The sequence below is a fragment of the Narcine bancroftii genome, chromosome 3 (assembly GCF_036971445.1).
Source record: "Narcine bancroftii isolate sNarBan1 chromosome 3, sNarBan1.hap1, whole genome shotgun sequence".
Classification (NCBI taxonomy): domain Eukaryota; kingdom Metazoa; phylum Chordata; class Chondrichthyes; order Torpediniformes; family Narcinidae; genus Narcine; species Narcine bancroftii.
Genome location: NC_091471.1, coordinates 93,338,117 through 93,355,813, shown reverse-complemented (window position 1 = coordinate 93,355,813; position 17,697 = coordinate 93,338,117). Strand labels below are relative to the sequence as shown.

The window sequence follows — 17,697 nt, the reverse complement described above, 5'->3', positions numbered from 1 at the left end:
TGCATGTTTTTGCACCAAGGACTCAAGAACACTTTTGTCAGGTGGTACTTGGGTAATCTGATGATAAATAAACTTGAAGACATTCTCAATTAAACATACTGCTCTGAGAAACTTCCCTAAATGCCATTCAACCCTCCGTTTGAATGAAAAAAAAGCACCAGAATGCTGTCCCAAGTTTTAATGACTGCTCAGCAGCATGCACGTGTCAGTGTTATGGTCATAGAAGTCATTTCCACAAAGATTAACTGCGCTGGGTAGGTCACGTCTCCAGAATGGAGGACCATCGCCTTCCCAAGATCGTGTTATATGGCGAGCTCTCCATTGGCCACCGAGACAGAGGTGCACCAAAGAAGAGGTACAAGGACTGCCACATTGACCACCGCCAGTGGGCTGATATCGCCTCAAACCGTGCATCTTGGCGCCTCATAGTTCGGCGGGCAGCAACCTCCTTTGAAGAAGACCGCAGAGCCCACCTCACTGACAAAAGACAAAGGAGGAAAAACCCAACACCCAACCCCAACCAACCAATTTTCCCTTGCAATCACTGCAACCGTGTCTGCCTGTCCCGCATCGGACTTGTCAGCCACAAACGAGCCTGCAGCTGATGTGGACATTACCCCTCCATAAATCTTCGTCCGCGAAGCCAAGCCAAAGAAAAACACATTTAAACCTACTACAAGATCTCATTTCAAATTCCAATATGCACCAATCCCAAGCCTTCAATGCATCCAAGTGAAAGCAAAATTATACTCTCCAGTACCGTCAGCAGATAATTAAAATTCAGTACCTACATGGTACCACAAATCTAATTTTGTTCGAACAAATGTCTTGCTTTGAAGAGATTACAAATGAGGTGCAATATTTCTGCAATTTTTTATTCCTCAAGCATCTTTCATTAAAACATTTGATGCATCTATTTTCTTCTAATCAAACAGGAATCACCACTAAATTATATTTTAAAATTTGATCAAGTTACCTTAAACCTGAACCACAGAATACAACATGTAAATTATTTTCAACTCCTATGTCAGCTACACACTTGACAGGAAGCATATATTAACATTTTTTATTTCAGTAACATGGATGAAATGCTACAAATGGAAGCAGATATTATTGCATGAGTACCAGTCACGTGTGTAGGCAGTACCAAGGTATCATTCCGAATATCAAAAGATCAAATCAATCCTGCACCTCTCTTTCCTTCTCCTTCCTGCCCCCCAGTAGCTCCCACTTAACAAAATTACAGCTTGTTTTTTTTTGGCTAAACGTTCAGACAAATTTAATCCAGAAAACATGATAACTGTTGAAATGAGAGCACTGCTTGTTCTCCCTGCAAACCCTCAGCCTTTTGCTTTGTTTGAGTATTCATGCAGTAACCATTTCAATCATTTGTTATTTACTGTGGTTTGTCAGTGCATTGTTCAGAATAACCAGAAATAAAATTATACATCTGCTCAACTGCCTCAAGGGCTTCAATTCATTGTCAACTACTGACATCACAGAATGAACTGGTCCCAGAGGAATCCATCTGCTGGTGTAGTATTTTTTCTTCACCATCACACAAGAATGCAATTGCCTTTGTACTGCCATTCACCATCTTGCAACTACATCTAAACCTTAAATTTAGATTTGAAACATGTAAAATTCACAGTTCAAACTATTAATGTGACCCAAAAACACATTTTATTTGAAAATAGACTGATAACTTACTTTTGAAGTGCTGGTATTTAGGTCGACCAATGAAGACTGCTAACAAAGGAACAATACAGAAACTATAAGATCCAATTAATAGAAAGGTCACAAACATGACATCACTACGACTTCCTGAAGTGTTTGGTGGCACGAGTGTCAAATTGGAGAAAACATATGGAGAAAAAGTAGTATGAGTACAGCTCCGAAGTCCTCCTGGTACGGTCATTGAAATGGTCCAAAATCAATCAGATGCAGAAGTAACATTTCACCCTTGCTCAAGCTGCATTTCCTATGCTGAACCTCAATGAAATAGAGTGGAAATAAAGTAATTTGCTGGGCATGCCTTGTGTGCTGTGCTCCAGCTACATACGCACAAAGAGATGGCCAATCAAAAAAAAGGAAACAAAAGAGCAGCAGCATGTCGAGTACACACTTCCTTCATCGAAGCATTGCATTCAGATACATTCATGCTGCATTCCTGATGCTTAGTTACAGAGCCAAACATTCTGAAACTGTACAGCAAATCTGCATAACAATATATAGTCTTCGTGGATATTTTCATGCACATTTTATTGCTCTCGAGCAGCGAAGCAAATCACTCCTATGCACAGTAGTCAGATAGCCTTTGTTCCAGATAGTCGCTGTAAAATCCTGTTAATTTCTTGCAGCAATTAAGCATTTACGACTAATGACACCAGAAAACAATTGCAACAAATTCAAGAAACCCTGCTCCATTTCAGTTGGATGCTGTAAAACATTTAAATTCAAAACGGAGAGCAAATGCAACATGCATGACCTTCAAGGCACACACTTGATTCATTATCAAATCAGAATGGGGCTTATTGTCATGAATGCCTCACGAAATGTGTTGTTTTGCATCAGCAGTATGGTACAGAACAAAATGCAAATATTACTATAAAATTACAAATATGTAAATACAAGATTTTTAAAAATCAACAAGTACTGCAGAGAAAAAGTGATTTTCATTTAGAAATCGATGGCAGAGGGGAAGAAGCTGTTTTTGTAACATGGAGTTTCTCTTTGGGCTCCTGTACCTCTAACCATTATCAATGATTAAAGGCCATGACCTGGATGGTGAGGGTCCTTGATGACAGATGCTTCTATCTTGAGGCATCACCTCTTACACATATCATTAATGGAAGTGTGATAGATTATGTTGTATTTTATATTTTATCTAGATAAGTTTTAAAAGAGATAAATTGTGGCAGGTTTTGTTTCAAGTGTAGGTCACATACAAACACTTCAAAACAGTTCTTATTTAAAATACTGGAGCTCTGCTCAAGTCAGACAGGTTGGCTCCAAGAGCTTTTGCAAAAGCTTTGGGGAGTGCTTATGGAGACTTCACATAGTTGTTTTGGAAAGCAACAGATGAAGGAATTTTGAGAGTGAGGTTCGGTGCTGCAGTCTGTCTGTGTGCAAGTTGCTGTTCTAAGAGGGTCATGTGGTTTTGCAAGCAGAGAGAGAAAAACGGGCAGAGAGAGAGAGAGAGAGAGAGAGAGAGAGAATTCAGTTCTAAAGTGCAGCAGCAGCAGCTGGGATTGGAACATAACAAGCCGGCAAGCTTGTGGAAAAACCTCATTTTGAAGATGGGTTATGAGTTCTTAGTTCAGCCTGGTCAAAGCCCTTGCAGTCCATACAAGAGGAGAGGACTGGCTGCCTAATGTTTCACTTGAAATAAATGCAACTGAAAGGAACTCTGTGGTGACCTGAAAGAAAGAGGTTATTATCTGGAAAACCCTGATGGGGCAAGTTTCTTCGGCAAGACATTGACATGGCTGATTAGAAGGGAATAGTTTGTGTCCAATGAATAACAAATCCCTATGAACAGACAAGAACCTTCCTGAGTGGTAACCATTTACCTTTCAAGCACCAAAGCCTGGTGAACTTCATAAATGTTAAATTCTGTGCAGAGTATAAGAACTGCCTGCAATCAATGAACTTGGAAGAGTGAAGTGAAATTGGACTGTGAATCAAAGAACTTTTCTGAACTTGCATGCAGATTACATACACGTGCGCTTAGAATTAGAAGGGGATTAATTTGTTTAAACTAAATTATTTGCCATTGTTAAAAAAATTGGAAGTGGATTTGAAAGATGGAAAGATTTACCAATAACGTTAATAGCATGAGTGAATTGTATTAAAATGAATATTTTCCAAGAAAACAATATTTGTTTCAATCATTGACCATTCAAATACCAGAATTTTTATTTCAAAACTTGAAAATAATACGTGAATTTCTTTGGAAAGGTAAGATGTCAAGAACTGGTTTAGAAAAATTAATGTGGAAATTTGATCAGGGTGGACTAAGACTACCAAATTTTAAGAATTATTTTAATGCAGCTCAATTGAGGTTTTTGTCTTGTCATCAATGCGATGAAAAACCAGCTTGGATTCAAATAGAAATGAATAAAACTGGTGAAACTATTCCGGAGTTAATTTTGTATAAATGAAATAGTGAGTCGTTTAAAGGAACTAAAGATTTTTCCATATTGAAACATATTTTAAACATATGGAATAGAATTCATATTGAGAGACGAATTAAAAATTATCCTTTACCAAAAAAGTTATTAAAACAAAATCAACTTCTCCCTTTTAATTTGAATAATTCTTTATTTGATCATTGATATAGTAAAAATATACAGAGAACAAAAGATTGTTTCTTAGGATTAAAAAAACTTTTGATCAATTAAAAGATAAATACAATATACATAATACAATTTTTGCATATTATCAATTAAAAATGTATTTGAAAAAGAGACTGTTTAGGGAGTCTCAAATCGGCTCCCAAAGTCAATTTGAAGATATAACAGATACATTTGTTGTTAAGAAATTTATTACTAATATCTATATAAAATTACAAGAAACTGTAAAGAAAAAAGATTTATACAAATGAAAATTTCAATGGGAGAAAGATTTAACTATACAAATTCAAGAGGAGATTTGGTCAAAATTATGTTATGAAAGTGTTATGAATACAGTAAATGTTAGATATCAAATGATTCAATATTTTCTTCATCAATTGTATTATACTCCACATAAGTTAAATTATTCAAATAAGTGTTTTCGATGAGTGAAAGAAATTGGGACTGTTTTTGCATTCAGTGTGGTCTTCTGAAAAAAATAGAAAGGTTTTGGAATGAACTGAGTTTATTATTAAGGCAAATTATGAAGATAAAGATACCAAAGGATCCAAGAATATTTTCACTTGGAGATATTTATGAAAAGGACATAAAATTGAAATTGGACAAATACCAAGAATTTTTTTCCCCCAAGGACTGCAATTACAACTGCAAAGAAATGTATACTGCTCAAACCATAGGGGAATCACGCTGCTCTCCATTGCAAGTAAAATCTTCGCTAGGATTCTCCTAAATAGAATAATACCTAGTGTTGCCGAAAATGTTCTCTCAGAATCACAGTGCAGCTTTCGTGCAAACAGAGGAACTACTGACATGGTCTTTGCCCTCAGACAGCTCTAAGAAAAGTGCAGAGAACAAAACAAAGGACTCTACATCACCTTTCTTGACCTCACCAAAGCCTTCGACACCGTGAGCAGGAAAGGGCTTTGGCAAATACTAGAGCGCCTCGGATGCCCCCCAAAGTTCCTCAACATGGTTATCCAACTGCACGAAAACCAACAAGGTCGGGTCAGATACAGCAATAAGCTCTCTGAACCCTTCTCCATTAACAATGGCGTGAAGCAAGGCTGCGTTCTCGCACCAACCCTCTTTTGAATCTTCTTCAGCATGATGCTGAACCAAGCCATGAAAGACCTCAACAATGAAGATGCTGTTTACATCCAGTACCGCACAGATGGCAGTCTCTTCAGTCTGAGGCGCCTGCAAGCTGACACCAAGACACAAGAGCAACTTGTCCGTGAACTACTCTTTGCAGACGATGCCGATTTAGTTGCACATTCAGAGCCAGCTCTTCAGCGCTTGACGTCCTGTTTTGCGGAAACTGCCAAAATGTTTGGCCAGGAAGTCAGCCTGAAGAAAACTGAGGTCCTCCATCAGCCAGCTCCCCACCATGACTACCAGCCCCTCCCACATTTCCATCAGGCACACAAAACTCAAAACGGTCAACCAGTTTACCTATCTCGGCTGCACCATTTCATCGGCTGCAAGGATCGACAACGAGATAGACAACAGACTCACCAAGGCAAATAGCGCCTTTGGAAGACTACACAAAAGAGTCTGGAAAAACAACCAACTGAAAAACCTCACAAAGATTAGCGTATACAGAGCCGTTGTCATACCCACACTCCTGTTCGGCTCCGAATTATGGGTCCTTTACCGGCATCATCTACGGCTCCTAGAACGCTTCCACCAGCGTTGTCTCCGCTCCATCCTCAACATTCATTGGAGCGACTTCATCCCTAACATCGAAGTACTCGAGATGGCAGAGGCTGACAGCTTCGAATCCACGCTGCTGAAGATCCAACTGCGCTGGGTAGGTCACGTCTCCAGAATGGAGGACCATCGCCTTCCCAAGATCGTGTTCTATGGCGAGCTCTCCACTGGCCACCGAGACAGAGGTGCACCAAAGAGGTACAAGGACTGCCTAAAGAAAGCTCTTGGTGCCTGCCACATTGACCATCACCAGTGGGCTGATATCGCCTCAAACCGTCCATCTTGGTGCCTCACAGTTCGGCAGGCAGCAACCTCCTTTGAAGAAGACCGCAGAGCCCACCTCACTGTCAAAAGACAAAGGAGGAAAAACCCAACACCCAATCCACCAATTTTCCCTTGCAATCGCTGCAACCGTGTCTGCCTGTCCCACATCTGACTTGTCAGCCACAAACGAGCCTGCAGCTGACGTGGACTCTACCCCTCCATAAATCTTCGTCCGCGAAGCCAAGCCAAAGAAGAAGAAAAGAAGAAAGATAATGAGATGTGAAATTGTATACCTTTGGAAAAAAATAAGTATAATTTAAGGAATCGAGGTGAATTTTTTTTATATATAGTATTTGGAAAACATGAATTTTATGGATAATTTTGCATTCACCCCTTCTATCTTATGCATGCCTCTTAATTAGTAAATTTAATAATAATTAATTATTGTCTATGTTAATATTATGGTAGGTGCTTCTTTATTTTCTTAATTTTGGGTGGGATGGGGAGAAAATATACAAAAGTACTTTTTTGTATAATTGGCTACTGATATTTGATTAATGTTTTATTCATTTTTTCCTGTAATGATGGAAACAAAATTTTAAAAAAGAATTAGAAGGAGGTTAAGTTATGTTAATAGAAATAAGTTTGATCTGGTTTTCATGTTTAAAGATAATTAAAAGCTACTTTTGTTTAAGTAACCATTTGTGTTGGTGAATCTCTGTTGCTGCTGGGTTTTGGTATCCTCTGGGCTCATACAGAGGGAAGATTAATGCTCATGATGGTGCTGGCTGAGCTTGCAACCTTCTGTAGTCTTTTCCTATCCTGTTCATTGGGCATCAAGACTGACAGGATCAAGCGCAAGTGGTTTCTGTTTATGTGCCCTACAGATCATTTTGTTTCTGTGCAAAAGAAATCATTGTGGCAAGTAATGGAAGTACATTTGGTCCACTTTTCCCCTTTCCAATTCTTTACCCTAATGTTCATGTTATTTTTTAAATCTGCTTCCAACTTGCGGCAGTACATTTGAGCTTAATTTAGGTGACTCTTTCAGGGATCAGGAACATTCCATATGAATTAACATTTCAGCTCGAAAGCATGTTTTCTTATTAAAAATAGCTGTCATTGCACATCTGCATTAATTCAATTCTACTGGGCTTTTCTTGGTGCCACACATTTGTTCTTTAAATATCAATTTATTCTAGTATATGATCATTTAAAAACTCTAGACTTAAACACTGAATTTGTGTAACAGCTACTTTTGACACAACAATTTTAATGCAAGTTTTAATACATATTGCAAAGATTGTGACTATTGATAACATCTCCACATCACAGGGCTACATTCTTTGCCCCATCTTCTACCCACTATACACCTGTGACTGTGTGGCTCGGTACACCACCACCATCTACAAATTCCCTGATGATACCATGGGTAGTGGGTTGTATAAAAAGGGATAATGAATCAGCAGACAAGAGGAAGATTGAAAACTTGGCTAAATGGGCACCAACAACAACCTCACACTCAATGTCACCAAAACCAAGGAGACGATTGTTGACTTCAGGAAGGGAAAACCAGAGACGTACAGTAATCATTGAGGGATCAGAGCAAATTTAAATTCTTGGGAGTCTAACACAAAATGGCATCATGTAAAAAGCACGTCAGTGCCTCGACATTCTCAGGAGTATGAGGTTCGGCATGACATGTTGGCAAATTTCTACAGATGTAAGGTGGAAAGTGTGCTGAACAGCTGCATCAGTCTGAGCATAGAGCCCTGCAAAAGGTAGCGGACACAGCCCTGGATATCATGAATAAAACCTTCCCTGCTATTAGAATATCTGCAGGGATCACTGCCATCAGAGAGCACCAGCAATCGTCAAGGATCCACAACAACACATGCTCTGTTCCCAATGCTACTATCAGGATAAAGGTGTGTGTGCCACAAGACTCGCACTACTAGGTTCAGGAACAGCTGCTACCCCTCTACCAGACTCAACAAACTCAATCAGGGACTCATTTAAGGACTTTTACTTTTGCACTTTATTGAATTTTTTTTCCCTCTGTATTGCAGTTTGTTTACATTTGTTTACATGCACATTGAGTAGATTTTTTGCACAATCAATAAGTGGTAATTCTGCCTCACCCATGGAAAAAAAAATTCAGGATTGCATGTGATGTTAGGTATGTTCTCTGACAATAAATCTGAAATCTTGAGTTTTCTGAGAAATATTTAAAGTTTACCATTATTATATTTTCCATCAGATTCCATAGAGAAGCCTTGGATAAAATAACAGCACTTACCTTTACTACTGCAAGTACTCAGAACACTCTGAACCGACACACCACTGCTGTTTGATGACAAACTGTTAACTCTTTTTAACCCAGATGTTGGAACAGGCAGTTTCGAGATGAATATGCCTTTTACTGTTTTAGCTCCTACATTTGAAGTGGTTTTAACGGATCCAAGCTTCGATTTAACTTCAAAAGAAGACTCTTTTTGCTCCTCTGCAAGAAAAAATAAAAATTGTGTAAGCCAACATTTTCTTGCACTTATTTCCAGAAATTCATTCAAGTACAATGCACTCTAAAAAAAAAATACCACAATAATGTAACCTGATGGACTCATCATGATGTTTAAATATGTCGACAATGACAAAAGTCCATTCTTCTGAACACCTTCAAGGATTTACATACCACAGAACAAAATTTCAAATGCTACAATCAATCCTATTCCCAATTTAAACAGTGTCCACTTTGCAAATGAATTTCAAATTTTTTTGGCTGATCCAAATTAGACAAAACTACATTTTCTGTTTTTCATTGAAAATTAATTTTTACACTGTCCAATGTTTACTTGTGTCAAACTGCACCAAAATTACAACATATTGAGCATTTTTGGATAGCCCTGATTTTTACCAACTGCCAGAAAAATAATACTGCAACCCTATGCCTTTGAATTGACACATTCTTTCTTTGGCTTGGCTTCGCGGACGAAGATTTATGGAGGGGGTAAAAAGTCCACGTCAGCTGCAGGCTCGTTTGTGGCTGACAAGTCCGATGCGGGACAGGCAGACACGATTGCAGCGGTTGCAGGGGAAAATTGGTGGGTTGGGGTTGGGTGTTGGGTTTTTCCTCCTTTGCCTTTTGTCAGTGAGGTAGGCTCTGCGGTCTTCTTCAAAGGAGGTTGCTGCCCGCCAAACTGTGAGGCGCCAAGATGCACGGTTTGAGGCGATATCAGCCCACTGGCGGTGGTCAATGTGGCAGGCACCAAGAGATTTCTTTAGGCAGTCCTTGTACCTTTTCTTTGGTGCACCTCTGTCACGGTGGCCAGTGGAGAGCTCGCCATATAACATGATCTTGGGAAGGCGATGGTCCTCCATTCTGGAGACGTGACCCATCCAGCGCAGCTGGATCTTCAGCAGCGTGGACTCGATGCTGTCGACCTCTGCCATCTCGAGTACTTCGACGTTAGGGATGTAAGCGCTCCAATGGATGTTGAGGATGGAGCGGAGACAACGCTGGTGGAAGCGTTCTAGGAGCCGTAGGTGGTGCCGGTAGAGGACCCATGATTCGGAGCCGAACAGGAGTGTGGGTATGACAACGGCTCTGTATACGCTTATCTTTGTGAGGTTTTTCAGTTGGTTGTTTTTCCAGACTCTTTTGTGTAGTCTTCCAAAGGCGCTATTTGCCTTGGCGAGTCTGTTGTCTATCTCATTGTCGATCCTTGCATCTGATGAAATGGTGCAGCCAAGATAGGTAAACTGGTTGACCGTTTTGAGTTTTGTGTGCCCGATGGAGATGTGGGGGGGCTGGTAATCATGGTAGGGAGCTGGCTGATGGAGGACCTCAGTTTTCCTCAGGCTGACTTCCAGGCCAAACATTTTGGCAGTTTCCGCAAAGCAGGACGTCAAGCGCTGAAGAGCTGGCTCTGAATGGGCAACTAAAGCGGCATCGTCTGCAAAGAGTAGTTCACGGACAAGTTTCTCTTGTGTCTTGGTGTGAGCTTGCAGGCGCCTCAGATTGAAGAGACTGCCATCCGTGCGGTACCGGATGTAAACAGCGTCTTCATTGTTGGGGTCTTTCATGGCTTGGTTCAGCATCATGCTGAAGAAGATTGAAAAGAGGGTGACACATTGACACATTAAGGCAAGAATATATGCCCAGGCAAAAAAGCATGACAACCTCAAAAACCCACATGAAGCCCAGATTCACTGTGTAAGTACAAAATGGTATGCATGAACAACTTTTGCCATTGTTTATACACATTTTATTAATTTATCATGCATAATTGGAAAACAATATTTTTGTAAAGGAACTGATTGCAAAAAATCAACCAGTCCTTGACAACAGCTATCAGGTGGATGATTCTAAATCTTCTTCCTTGTTTTTCAGGTTGGCCAATTATCAATAGAAATTACTTTTTTTTAAAAAAAGGAAAAAAGGTGTCAAATTCTACTTGATTTGTAGCCTAAATTTGGTCTGATTCACAGAGCATGCTTTCAGCAACTTGCTGCAATTCACTCAACTTCCAAAATAAAATCCCCCTGTTTATTTAGGAATAGCATGGGATGGCCTATGACAATCAAACTTTATAATCAACTTCTTTAGGGATAAACAAATAGATTAAATAGAACTTTGAGGCCAGAGCAAAGATTATGAAGTGCCAAAGCAGTGGCCAGGCATATAGTTAAACCACTCAGAATCATAACAGCAGGAGTGTCGATAGTGAAGGAGCAAAATCTAGTAAGGTAAACATGTGAGCCCTTTTTTTGTTGAATATTTTATTTAATATTCCATACATGCAGTAATTACAATTATTATAATTGTACATACATGGTTTACATCCCACCCCAAAAACCCTCCCTCCCACCCCTTCAACAAAAAAAATTAAAACTGAAAAAAAAAGTATAAAAAGAAAAAAAAAGATCTTTGGTGTACAGAGAGAGATGTTGTCCAGTAAAAAACATCAGTTCTAACATAAACCATCAGAGGAGAATTCCGCAGGACTAGAGGGATAAGAAGGACATCATTAAAAACTTAATTCCATTATTTCAGTGTACAGAAACCAAATTTGTAACAACAGTTTTTATTTCCTAAATTATAGGAGTATTTTTTCCTAAAGGAATACAACTTTGAATTTCAGCATGTCACGTTGGCAGAGTTAAAGATGTATCCAATTTTCAACCAAATGGAATATATTTTCTTGCTAATACTAATTTAACAAATTTCAATTGATAAATTGATAGTTTCAGTTTAGGACTCATACCTTCAATACTTCCTAATAAAAATAAATCAGGACTTAGCGGAAAAGAAATTTCTGTAACTTATTCCAAAAAGTTATGTATAGCCACCCAAAAAGGTCTCACACTGGGACAAGACCACATTGAATGCATAAAAGATCCTACATCTTCACCACACCCAAAACATTGATCCAATAAGTCTGATTTCAATCTATTCAACTTCCGTGATGTAAGATATAATTGATGTAAAAAATTGTATTGAATTAATCCATATCTTACATTAATAGTATTAGTCATAAAATCCCTACACAAAATTTCCAACATTTGTTGATCTATTGTAATATTCAAATTTCCCATCTCTGCCTAGTTTTGGAGTTCCTACTTGCAATAACAAATATATCAAAGAAATATATATTTTTTTTAAACAATCCCACTCCTAATAAAAAGTTCTACCTCAGTACAGCCAGACAGAAACATTGTTGGTCCCAATTTATCTCTCAAATATGCTCTTAACTGAAAGTAAAAGTATTATGTGGTATAGTATATTTTTTCTCAATTGCTCAAATGACATTAATTGTCCTCTTTGGTAACAATCTTCAACATTAATAATCCCTTTATGGTATATATTTAAGAACTGAGTGTTTCTTGAAAAAAAAAACAAAGAGGGTTAATCAATGGCATTTTAGGTGATTATAGACCCTCCACCAATATCATTATTTATTTTATTCCCAATATTAAGCAAATGTTTCAATAATGGTGCTTCTTTATCAGCAAGCAACAATTACAATCCCCGCTTAAATTCTTGTGCTTTCTTCTCTCTTATTTTATTTAGATCTATATTAACCCACGCCAGTTTTTATTTTAATTTAAAAATGGCAAGAAATCTCATCTGTGCCACTCAATAATAATTTCTACAATTAAGAAGCTATAATCCTCCCAAATCATATTTCCACATTAGCTTCCCCAGAGAAACTCAGGATTTTGCCTTTCCAAAGAAATTTCCCTATTTATTTCATTCTTAAAATTTGTTTGAGGCATTAATATTGGTAACATCTGAAAAAGGTTGCATCCTTGGAAATATATTCTTTACATAATTCATGCTTCCAACTCAAGTTATAAGTGAATTTATCCTTTTTAAAAATATTCCTCAAACTTTTAAAATAATTCAATTTAATTTCTTCAAATTACTAACTGTACATATTCTAAATATTTAATACCCCCTTTTTGGCCATTTAAACTGTGTATCCCACTGACACTGAATATTAATCACTTGCTGTCAATAGCATAATTTCACTTTTAACCCAATTTATTTTATAACCCAAAACTTTTCCATATTCTTCCAACTGGGCATACAATCTTCATAAAGATGACTCAGGATCAAATATATTAAAACATGATAAGCAAATAAATGAATTTTATGTTCCTCCTGGCCCACCCTAAAGTCCCTAATTTGTAAGTCAGAATGAATCACCTGGGCAAGTGGTTCGATGGCTAAATAAGTCTGGTATCAAAGGACAACCTTGTCTACTTGATCTCACCAACTTAAATGGCATAGATACTTGTCCATTTATTACTACTTTAGCTTTAAGGTTATTATATAATGCTGGAATCCAAATTAAAAAGTTTGATCCAAATCCAAAACCTTAATCTATCAAACACCTTTTCTGTATCTAAAGCCACAACAACACTAAAATCACCTTTTTTTTGCACTAAATTAGATTAAGCAGTCTAGCTACATTTTCTGAAGATCGTCTTTTTTTAAACAAACCCTGTCTGATCCATATTCATCAACTTGGGTAACATTCTATTTGCCAAAAATTTTGCTTCTATTTTAAAATCCACATTTTGTAGTGAGATAGGTCTATAAGATGAAGGTTTTAGAGAGTATCTATCTTTTGAAAATCATGGCTCAACTGGGACCAGACTTCACCTATCCAACTTTTTATCTTCGGTATTATCCTCATTTTCCATAAATTAGCATAGTATCAACTAACATATGCAAAAGGAACTCAGCTTTCAACATCATTTATACAGTATTGTTTCAACATATTATACCTCAATCAGGGTTTAAATGTTAAATTTCACACTCTCTAGAGTAATAGGGATGAAACCAATAAAATACCCTTTATAAACATGTGCCTTCATCTTCATTGAAAACACCATCTTTGAGCCAAATGGACAAGGCTTTAAAAAAAATCACCATTTCCACTGCTCAAATTCACTCTCAGGATAATCAGGTTTTCAATTTCACAAGCTTCAAGTCTCGAAGGACTCCAGCTAATCTCATCAGCATGCCCACATAATGCAACATCTTCAAAATAATCATACATGCCCACAAATCCATGTTAACACTGACTAGACAAAATCTTTTCATGATTAATAACAAATGCCAGAACAGCCCAGTCAGGAAATTTCCTGGTTTCCCTTTTAAGATTTGCTCAATTTTCATTTCCCAAATCTAGAGTACTTTTACGCTCATTTGCAATTCTCCAGTCAACTGGAATTTTAGCGATTGTTATTCCTTGATTTCATATTATATTAATTCATTCCACAGTCATAATGTTATCCTCTGTTATTAGCAGAAGCAAAATACTTAAACATGTCCACATTTGTATTGTTTTCCACTATTAAAAATGGGATAAGTTCATGTTGAGTGAAACACAGAAGTCTGCAGACAGTGAAAGGCTCAGACCATGGCCAAATTGGAGGAACAACTCGTTCCATCTGGGCACCCTCCAACTGGAAGGCATTAACAAACTTTGCCAGCTTCTGTTAGCACCCACACAACATCCCACTTCAATCTATCCCAATTTCCCCAGCATTCTCCCTTTTCCCACTCTCTACTTTCCTCCCCCTCTGCATTCACATCAGTACCCTCCCCTGATCAATTCTCACCTTTCCCCTCCTATTCATGTCCAATTATCATCTTTTGTCTGTTGGTCTGTACTCCTCCCACTGCCTTTTAATTCAGGCACCTGTCTGCCTTTTACTCATACCTTGAAGAAGAGCTCAGGCCCTAATCACGTTATACATTTTTACCTTCTATGGATGCTATGAGGCCTGTCGAGTTCCTCCAGCATTTCTGTTTTTACTTCACCCATTTTAAGGGATTAGAATTCACTTACAAGTTTCATACAAAATGGATCAAAATCATTCAGGGAATGCAATATCCATCTGCAAAAAACACCAACCCTGATGGGGAATACATTAAATTGACAAGATTAAAATGCCATGCTTTGCTCCAAGCACCTTTTAATTAAAGGCATCTTTAAAATACTTTCCCTCTTCCAAGAATAATCACATTCTCGTCTTCAACTTTGCAAGCTCCACCTCAGCAGCATTGCTATTATGTGCACCAACAACTACCTTTCTCCTCCACCGCAACATAAAAAGTGCCAATTAGGAGTGCACTGCAAAGACTCTCAGGCTTGCTCTGCCAGTTTTCTCTGTATGGTAATTTTTAAAGACCTGCTCATCAACTTTCTCAATGATTCTACTTTCAGTTGGAGTTCTGATTACTCAAGCCTCAAAATTTCACCTTGAGTCAGAGTTTCATAGCACACGAAAAACACCCTTCACTCAACTTGCCCAGGCAGACAAAGTTGTCTAGTCAAGCTAATCCAATTTGCCTGTATTTGACCTACATCATTCCAATCCTTTCCTATCTATGTACCTGTTTATATGCATTTAAAAAATTCAAATTGTACCAACCTCTACCACTTGCTTCCCAGGGCAGATTTCTCCAGCAACCCTGTGATATCGGTCTTCAAGGCCAACGTCAGAATGTCTTTCAAGAGGCCTCAGGCCCTGGTGCCATACCTGGTAGGATACTGAAAATTTGACCCAATCAACTGGCTGGACTGTTCATGGACATTTTCAATCCCTCATTGCTGCAGTCAGAGGTTCCCAGCTGCTTCAAAAGGACATCATAACAAGAGCAGAGTGAGCTGCCTCAATGACTATCAACCAGTAACACTCACTCTTCTGTGATGAAATGTTTTGAGATGTGGGTCATGGCCAGACTAACTTGTGCCCAAATAAAGACCTGTACTCATTGAAATTCGCATCCCACCAGTCACTCTACGACAGGTTCTCGCTGGTTCTCTACTCAGCCCTGGATCACCTAGACAACAAGCAACACAGACAACTGGTGCTTTTCATCATTTGCAGCTCAGTTTTCAAACATCATCTACTCAGTACTAGTCAACCAACTTCAAAACCTGAGCCTCTGCACCTTCTTTTGCAACTGGATTCTTCACTTGTTCATCGGAACACCATAGTCAGTGCAAATCAATAACAACGTCTCCTCCTTGGTGACAATCAACACAGGAGCACCTCAAGGATGTGCCCTTTGCCCTCTGCTCTACTCTCTATATTCACAAATGTGTGGCGAGGCACAATTCAAATGCCATTCACAAATGTGCCAATGATACCACAGTCGTCAGCAGAATCTCAGACAGCAACAAGAAAGCAACCAGGAGCAAGATAGACCAGCTCATTGAGCGATGTCACAACAATCTTCCACTCAACTTTGAGCAAAACTGAGGAATGATCATGGACTTCAGGAAGGGCAAACCAGTCCTCATCAAGGGGTTAGCAGTGGATTGGGATTGGATAAAGTACAAATTTCTGTGTGTCAACATGTCTGAAGATTTATCCAGGGCCTCCACGTTGAGGGAATCATGAAGGCTTGCCAGTGGCTATATTTCGTTAAGAGTTTGAGAAAACTTGGTATGTCATCAAAGACTGATACGAATTTCTACAGATATTGTGGTGAGCATTCCAACTGGATGGATCACTCTCTGGTATGGAGGTGACAACGTCGAGGACAGGAAAAGGCTACAGAGAGTTGCAAACTCAGCCAGTGCTATCTGGGGCATTGCTCTTCAGAGTAAGGCAAATATGGTGCCTTCAAAGAGCTACTAACCTGAAATTTTGGGCTATCACAGTGCGAGCACACTGCCCGTCTGCTGCACTTGGACGGTTTGGGGTACGGGGCCCCATTCACCCTCATGAGTGTGATGCTTGCGCTCCCCGAGGGGCACAAGCCTTGCCTATTCTATTAGCAGATTTTTCTGGAGCAGCTGCCAGAGGATATCCAACCCTTGTTTCCCAACAAGGACTTCAGCAACCAGAGGAAAGTCGCAGCCAGGGCAGAAATGCTCTGGAGAGCAAAGAAAACAAATGGTGCTGGCAACAAGGCCACAACAGACGGAGTGGCAAGTGGATTCCCCTACACAGCCACATTGTTATTATCATTAACGATGGCATGCAGGGGGCCCATCAATGCTGCCCACCCTGAGCATTTCCGGTAAACGCCATGACAAGCCATTATTAATGACTGTAGCAGTTTGCCAATGTGGGACTCTGTTGGGAAGGCAGTTCCTCATGGACTCAGGTGCTAAAATAACTGTCCTTCTTCCCACCCCCCCCCCCACCCCACCACAGCCTATGACACCCAGAACACCAAGCTAGACCCAGCAGTGAGGGCAGCGAACAGCACCTCTATAAAAACTTACGGCACCTGCACCATCCCCCCTACGATTTTCTGGCCACCAGTTTAAATGGACTTTTACCATCACGGCAGTGGTGCAACTACTCCTGGGAGTGGATTTCCTGTGCGTCCACTGCCTGCTGGTAGACTTAAAAGGGTGGTGTTTGGTGCACACCAGAACTTTCCAAACAATGCCTCTGGGGGGGAAACCAAATTACCATACCCCCACCTAGACTCCATCATGCTGTCTGATTACGCCTGAAAATGCATATTGGCAGAGTTCCCCATGATCATGTCGTCACAATTCTCCTCCGTGGAACCAAACCACAGGGTAAAGCACCACATCCACACCAGGGCACACCTTCCCTCTCCCACTGCCCCCCCACCCCTGTAAGACTTGTCCTTGCCAAAGAGGAATTTAAGAAAATGGAAGAGTTGGGGGATAGTGCAACAGTCTGCACATGGTCCCAAAGAGTCCACCACACTAAACATAAACCCTGTGCCCCATACCCAAGACTTTACTGCCAACTTACAAGGGGCACAGGTGCTTTCAAAGGTCAATTTAATCAGGGGTTATCATCAAATCCCTCTGCACCCCAAGGACATCCCCAAAACAGTCATAAGCACCTTCTTCAG

At 39.5% G+C, this 17,697-nt stretch overlaps 1 protein-coding gene across 3 annotated transcripts in view; it reads right to left on the bottom strand.

Moving 5' to 3' along the window:
• The window catches only part of mtus1b (microtubule associated tumor suppressor 1b), a 212,087-nt gene that overhangs the window by 105,881 nt on the left and 88,509 nt on the right, over positions 1–17,697 (bottom strand). For 2 of the 3 annotated variants that reach the window (XM_069924546.1, XM_069924545.1), the window contains exon 4: positions 8,629–8,832. In XM_069924546.1, the coding sequence (XP_069780647.1) occupies positions 8,629–8,832 (204 nt within the window). Of the gene's footprint in view, positions 1–1,710; positions 2,025–8,628; positions 8,833–17,697 lie in introns of those variants that run through there. The other variant, XM_069924547.1, reaches the window with a different exon arrangement.